The sequence below is a fragment of the Protobothrops mucrosquamatus genome, unplaced genomic scaffold (assembly GCF_001527695.2).
Source record: "Protobothrops mucrosquamatus isolate PMUCROS unplaced genomic scaffold, P.Mucros_1.0 scaffold677, whole genome shotgun sequence".
NCBI classification, from domain to species: domain Eukaryota; kingdom Metazoa; phylum Chordata; class Lepidosauria; order Squamata; family Viperidae; genus Protobothrops; species Protobothrops mucrosquamatus.
In genome coordinates, this window is record NW_015386964.1 from 573,132 (window position 1) to 580,696 (window position 7,565).

The following is a 7,565-nucleotide window of genomic DNA, read 5'->3' on the forward strand; positions in this document are numbered from 1 at the left end:
CACTAAAATACCCAGATACCTGTAGGTTTCATCCTGGTGGTTTCTGACATTTGACCATTCAGCATTTCAATTCCATTTACCCCAATTTATTGCTATTATAGCACATTTTTCTAGGCCAAATACCATTGCTATAGCTGTGCTAAATTTTTTTATAGTGTTTGTTGATGACTGGATTTCACTTCTAATTGTTTATAAAGCTTCTGATCATCCATATAAAGCACATGTGAGATTTTTATTAGCATTTTTTGCTATTTGATAGCCAAGATTTGTTTTCTTCAAAATAATTGAAAGTGGGATCATAGCAGTGACAAATAATAAGGATTTAAATGGGTCTCCCTGGAAGATGCTTCTCCTACTGTTGACATATTAACATTATTATTAATGTTTATTATTGTTATTGTTACATTTCAGAGTCTAAAAATATTATGAAAAATCAACAGTGTGCTGAGTTCCAATCTGCACATTTACTATGGGGTACAAATCTCCAAGTTCGATTTCTTCTGTTTCCCTTTTCCAATCCCAGCTGTGGACAGCTGCTTTCACAACAGGAGGACATCCAGGAGGCCGGATTCAATGCCAGCTTGGGAACTAAGATAATCATTCATGGTTTCAGGTACAAATATTCAAAAGTGAACATATGCCCTCCACCAGTTATATGTAATAGTATGTGGGAATGATCTTGGGAGAGAGGAGGAAGAGCCACAGCCTAGGCAACCATCATGCAAAAGGCATCTCAGACCACAGAAGGAAAAGGGGTGTGAGAAGCAGCTCCAGAAGAGCCCCTCCCTAGTTTTCTGGAAAATAACAGTGAAGGAGGGGAGAAGTCCTTTCAGACTAGCTAGACACTATTACTGTAAACTTACAATAAAGGTAGTGTTAATATTCATGGTTTGTGCTTCTTGTCTGGACTATCTTGAAGGGCTGACATTATGGGACTAAGTAGTGTATTGATAATTGGGATTGCTTTAACAGTGAAAAGTAATCTGTACAATCTATTTGAAGTATATCTATGAATATACTGTACATACATAAGAGAACAGATCCATTGAATTGATCATTAATGACTGACTCTCCAAAGTCAATGTACAGCTAAATGCTTAAGAACTGGCTCTGCTGGCTCCATAGTCCTTGTATTGCACTGCTAGCTACAGTGGGCTAGGCATTGAGGTTTGCCTCGGCTGTTGACCAGCTCACAAAATTCCAGAAAATTTAACAATCGGCATTCTTGAGCTGGTGTAAGCCAATTCTAGCACCCCATTGCTTCAGTGGGAATGTCTCTGAGAATAGTCTCTATCAGTGTTTCTCAATCTTGGCAACTTTAAGCCATGTGGATTTTAACTCCCAGAATTCCCCAGCCAGCATCATTTCCAAGGGCATTTTTAAAAAACTTTCTAAGTGTACAAATTGGCATATGCTTATGCTAAATGTCATTGTCAGGAAGGGAACTCCACCCATCCCCGTCCGTGTTGGAATTCACATCTTGTTTTCTTTCCAATTTCTCCCTTCTATATGCTTTTCTAAGAAACTATATGCCCAGCTAGTTGGTCCATTCTTTGTAGCTACACATGTCATTCTTGTGACCTTTTGCCTGCAGCTTCCCCTCACACTGAACACATACCTAGTTTCCCATCATTCTCTCTGGGTCCTGGAAGCCCCCCCTTACTTTTGCATGTCTCTTTCCTCAAAGCTCCCACATCCTGTGACGGGAAGAAGAATCTGAGTATATTTTGGACTCAGTGCAGAAAGGGCAGGCTGAAGTATTTCATTTGCTGAAAAAGATACCCAGTTACTGGCCATTTTGGGAAGTTACCAGATGGTGTTCATGAAGCTCATCTTCGTCTTCATTCATTCCATCTGCAGTTCTCACTCACCTGTCAGCAGTTCCGGCATGTTTACGGACAGGGAGGGAGAGGTTTGTATGACTTCATGAGAGGCAGAAATTGCTGCATCTGAAGATGGTGGGAGAGTTCTGGAATGGAGAGGGTTCCTCAAAAAAAAAAAAAACTAGGAGAGATGAAAACATTCACATTTCCCGCTGATAAGTGACAGAAGGAACGATGGATAGAGATGCACAAAATAATGGAAATTCTGACTGATGGGAAAAATAGAAATGGAAGGAGACAGGGATAGAGGTGGTGGTGGGGAGTCCCCTTCCTGACAATAACATTTAGCATAAGCATATGCCAATTTGTACACTTAGAAAGTTTTTTTAAAATGCACTTGGAAATGATGCTGGCTGGGGAATTCTGGGAGTTAAAATCCACACGGCTTAAAGTTGCCAACATTGAGAAACACTCATACAGACTACAGGCACCTGGCATTTCCATACCCATAAGAGGAAGGGAAGGAGAATATAGAGAAGGATGTTCTTCAAGGGATGAATGAATGTAGTCAGGAAGGAGCCAGAGAATCCTAGGCTAGACAGAACTTTTAGGTCAACACAAAGCACATAGGTGCCTTCCAAGGCCATCAAGAGAACAGCAAGGTATCCACTGAATAGTGAAGGAGGAAGGAAAAACGTTAGAATCTTAATCCTAGTCACAGATCTAAGTGTGGGCCTTGACTTCTGCATACTGCCGTAGACAGATCTCTGTATATAGTATATGGCTTCATTATTATCTAGTAAAGAGACAAATCTTGGTTATGAACATGCTGTTGAATAAGCCAAATTTTGAAAAATTAAGTTTCCAGGAAGCTGAGATATCTGCTATGAACACAGCTTGAGCCCATCAGCATTACTGTAAATTGAGGGTCTCATGATTTGTTGGACATTAAACGTTGCGGATCAGGCTTCACCCTTCCTTTATAAATAGAGATGCCCTCCCACATTCTCTTACTTGTATTTCTCTTTAGGGCACTAGGCACCAAACCGTCATGGATAAATGCACTAATTCAAGCCTTCCTAGAGGTAGCCAGAGTCAACGTGATTGCTGTAGACTGGGTTCAGGGAGCCACAGCAGCCTATCCTACTGCAGTGGAAAATGTTATGAAATTGGGACTGGAAATTTCTAGTTTTATCCGCAAGTTACTGGTAAGTAGAACTCCCTGAGAAAATACTGGATCAAACGTTGCTCAAGTAAAATAGAATAGAGCTGGAAGGGACCTTGGAGGTCTTCTAGTCCAGGGCTTTTCAACCGGTGGTACACATACCACCTGTGATACATTGGCACCTGTCAGATGGTACGGGACCACCCTAGAGAAGTGTTAGCAGGGGAGGGGAATCAGCTGAACCAGTGGTAGCGCCGCACAAGCCTGAGCGAGAGATGGCTGGAGTTGCAGGGCTATCAGAGCTCATCAGAAGTGCCAGGATCAGCGCCAGCCTCCAGCTGATCAGCGCTTCTTCTGATTGGTGCTTCTTTGGGGCTCAGCGTCAGATTCCAGGTATTTTCTTCACGGGGAAGGGGGCAGGAGGGGGGATGGGGCTTCCACGTTCCTCAAATCTGGGGCAAAACAAAGCAACTGGGAAAAAAGACTGTCTGGAAGTTGCCAATCGCCTGGCCAACAGTGGCGGACTCGGCTGCGCTGGAAGCGCAAGGCAGAGGCGCCCCTGAAAATGGACCAGAGGGAAAGCAGAGCAGAAGGGAAATCTGAAACCACCCCCCAAAAAAACCACCTCCAGACAGCCTTTTCCTGTTCTTTCTGAGCATGAGGATTTGATCCCCTGAGAAGCTGCTGCCGCTGCTGCATAGCCATCCGCTGAAAGAGCTTGGGAGGATCAGAGCCCCGGGACCTTCACCGCCTTGGGCTGCCTGGATTTGGGAATGGCTTGTGCAGTGCAGAGACCTCTTCCCTGGGCCTTGCAGTGGCTCTTCCTGGCCACCCTGATAGTCCCCTGTGACGGGGGAGGGGGGCAGCGAGAGGAGGGGGCACTGCCTGCTATGGGGGCTTTGACCTGTACTTCATTTTGGACAAATAGCCGGGCATCGTGGCAGCTATGCGGGATGAGGCTGGGCTGTGCGGAGCACTTTGTTTCGGGAAGAGGGGCAGCAGCCCTGGCAGTTTTTCAAAACTCCGCAACAGTTTATTCCCTTTGCTTTGGATGCCCAATTTGAACAAAAATGTCTGGCGGATGCCACGTTCCTCTTTCCTCCGCCCATTTCCAAAGCCTTAGTAAATCTCTCACTCAGCTTTCCTCATGGGAAGCAATTCCCGCAGAGCAACCATTTAAGACAGGGGTGGGGAACCTTGGCTCTTTTATGACTTGTGTACTTCAATTCCCAGAATTCCTGAGCCAACCATACTGAGGGGAAAGGGAGAGGTTTCCAAGCTGAGCCATGCTGGCTCAGGAATTCTGGGAGTTGAAGTCCACAAATCATAAAAGAGCCAAGGTTCCCCACCCCTGGTTTAAGATCTCTGAACTCTGGAGTCAATTCGAAACTTGCTCCATGGCAGAAAATATGTTGTTGTCATGTGTTTTTTAAAATTTATTTTTAGTCTATTTTTCCCCTTAAGTCTGAGTCATTCACTGTTCCTTTGTTCTCCATTAATGAAATGCACATTCTCTCTTTTTTCTATTTTTGCTGCTTTTTCTGCAGCTGCAGGAATTGTATCCAGGGAGGAAATAAAATGCTTGCTCATGTTATTTGTCCTACAACTGACATGATGCATTGTGTTTGCGTAAGAGATTTGGGGCTGTATTCTTAAATATTGGCCATATGCATTGAAGAATGAAGCTGCCAGAGAGTCTTAACAATGCCTGACATGTAAAAACAAAACAAAACAAATTTTTTTGTAGAGGCTGAGTTTCCAAAGAGCCACATTTTGCATAGCCCCAAGGCTGTGAAAAGATGATTTGGATACAGCCCTGACAGCCCTATAGAAGGAAGGAAGGAAGGAAGGAAGGAAGGAAGGAAGGAAGGAAGGAAGGAAGGAAGGAAGGAAGGAAGGAAGGAAGGAAGGAAGGAAGGAGATGGGAATGAGAAGGAGGGAGGGAAAAGGAAGGATGGAACCCCTCCCCAATGGTAACCACAATGCTAATGCGGCCCTCAATGAAATTGAGTTTGACACCCTTGATATAAAAGGTTGTTAAATGAATCTGGTTTCACCATTGACTTTGCTTGTCAGAAAGTTGCAAAAGAGGATCACATAACCCTGGGATACTGTGACCGTCATAAATATGAATCAGTTGCCAAGCATCCGAATGTAAATTACGTGACCCTGGGGACGCTGAAACGGTCATAAATGTGAAAAATGGTCATAAGTCATTTTTTTCAGTGCCATTGTAACTTCGAACAGTCACTAAGTGAACTGTTGTAAGTCGAGGACTACCTGTACTTTATCACGTTTTTCCTTTTTTGGGGGGGGTCAAGTTTTTGACACCTTGCTAGCCAACTGGTAGTAGTTGGATATTGCCATATCCTAAAAGTGGTACAATGGGTAAAAAAGTTGAAAAGCCTTACTCGGACCCTCAGCTTTGTGTTTCACACCATTGGAAAGAGTTCAATCCAAATTTATTAGAACAATTCTCCAGATGCCACGTTGTGTCTTAAATGTATTTCTGTGCCTGGAGACAGGATTGATAAAAGTTGAAGCAAGAATCTGTATAGCTTCCTTAAATATCTGGCTAAGACTTAATTTCTCTCTGCAAGGCCTTGCTCCATTAATACGTCAAGACAAATTCTCCTCTTCATGGATCAAGGCAGTCAAGTCCAACCTTGCCAAACTAGGCTTCTCTTCAGCCATAATACTCAAATTGGACTACGACCAAGCAAAACAAACCTTGCGACAAATGGTAGAGGACATCTAGAGGCAAGCAGACTTTTTGACACCTTGCTAAGCGACTGGTGGTACTCGGATATAGCCATATCCTAAATGGGTGAAAAGGTTGAAAAGCCCTGTTCTAGTCCAGGCCCCTGCTCAAGCAGGAGAACCTATACTGTTAAGTCCGGAGAATAATGGTGCTTGAGACGAAGCATTTCCAACAAGTCTTTATTCTCTGCTTCCATTCTACGAACAACCCGAGCAGAGGCACGCAGGCCTCTATTTATACCTTCTGATCCCCGGGCAAGTTCAACCAATCATGAGGCGGTCTTTTCCTGCCTTGCGCATGCGCACAAGGCCGGCGCCGCTCAGTCTGGTCCCGGGCAGCTTCTGCAAATGCCCGGGACTCTTGCAACGTCCCGAGCCTGCCTCTTGCAGGCTTAGGACACAACACCCCTTCCCCCTGGATGAAATAAGATTGCACCCACATGGACGCCATCCTATTGATGGTAATATAATTAATGATGAGTTAATGTCACACAATGTATAAGGTGTGGGACTGTTCCTTTGAACCAGATCCAGTGGCTCCCGACCTTGTTTCCTTAAAGACAACCAGCCAGTACTTTTAGTTCAGCTATTGCTATGTACCTGCTCACCTTACGTAATCGGCGAGGTGTTTGGGAGGGCCTCTTACCCTGAGCGACCTTCTTAGACCTGGGGAGTTTGTATTGTCTTCCCCGTTGCTTCTTGCACCAGGTGAAGTGCCCTGTGAATGACTAGTGACTTCAGTTTGACTTTCCAGCCCGTCTCCTGTATTTGAGCAGTCAGGGCCCTGTTGGCCCTGGTTGACCTACCCTCTATGGAGTTGTCTAACCCCTCTGAGTTCATTCCCGTGTTTCCTGATGGAGTGCGGGTTTCCTGGCTCGGTTCTGTAGTGCTAGGGTCTAGGGATGCCTCCCTGTTAGCCCTGATGCATGAGGACATCCTTCTCTGAGCCCTTTCAGCAAGGGACGTGTTCCCCTTTGTATTGCCTGCTCTCTTGCATGTTGTGAGTTGTGAGTATGCTCCCAGGTATTCTCCGTGTCTGGAGTATTGCTTGTTAGGGGTGGATACTTAGTCTGCCACCGGTGGGACTCCCAGGCTGGAGTGTGTGGGGGGGTGTCTGTGTACCCCCTTTCCCGAGAACTGCTACCTGAAGCACCTGTGGAGGTTGGGTGTTGAGTACCCGCTTCACTCCCCACAGCCATCGTTGGCTGTTGGTTTTGATTCCCAGAATGTATTGCCCATTCCTCCTCCCCCCCCTAGAGGAGACTGAGAAGGAACCATAGGTGAGTCCCGCCTCACACATAATTGATCAATGTGGCGGCGAAGCACGCGGCCGTCTGTCAGGGACACCTCATAGGACAGAGGCCCCGAGACCTTGCAGACCACAGCCGGTACCCAGAGGTGGCCAGGCCCATAATTCCTGGCCGAGACAGGATCACCTTCACGTAGGACCCGTGGTGGGTGTGGCTGAGACACCTGTGCAGCTACACGTTCCGGATGCAGCCTGTCCAATTTAGTCACGAGCCGACGACCCCAGCGGAGTTCGGCCGGGCACTTACCCGTGGCAGTGCACGGAGTAGTACGGTGTGCCAAAAGAAAGTCAGCCAACCTGTGATGCCAGTTGCCATAAGTCAGCTTCTTGAGGGCGTCCTTGGCGACGCGGACCATCCGTTCAGCCAGACCGTTGGTGGAAGGATGGAAGGGAGCCGAAGCAGCGTGGCGGATCATGTTGGTCCGAAGAAATCCCTGAAACTCAGTAGAAGTAAATTGAGGACCGTTATCCGACACTAGAACATCTGGCAACCCGTGTGCAGCAAAAA

At 46.1% G+C, this 7,565-nt stretch overlaps 1 protein-coding gene across 1 annotated transcript in view; it reads left to right on the forward strand.

Moving 5' to 3' along the window:
* Positions 1-425: 425 nt before the first annotated feature.
* Positions 426-7,565, forward strand: part of LOC107289345 (phospholipase A1 member A-like) — a gene marked incomplete at its 3' end in the record, with an annotated part of 19,238 nt that continues 12,098 nt past the window's right edge. Inside the window, exons 1-2 of the mRNA XM_029284517.1 lie at positions 426-613; positions 2,854-3,031. Coding sequence (XP_029140350.1) covers positions 426-613; positions 2,854-3,031 — 366 coding nt within the window. The remainder of the gene's footprint in view (positions 614-2,853; positions 3,032-7,565) is intronic.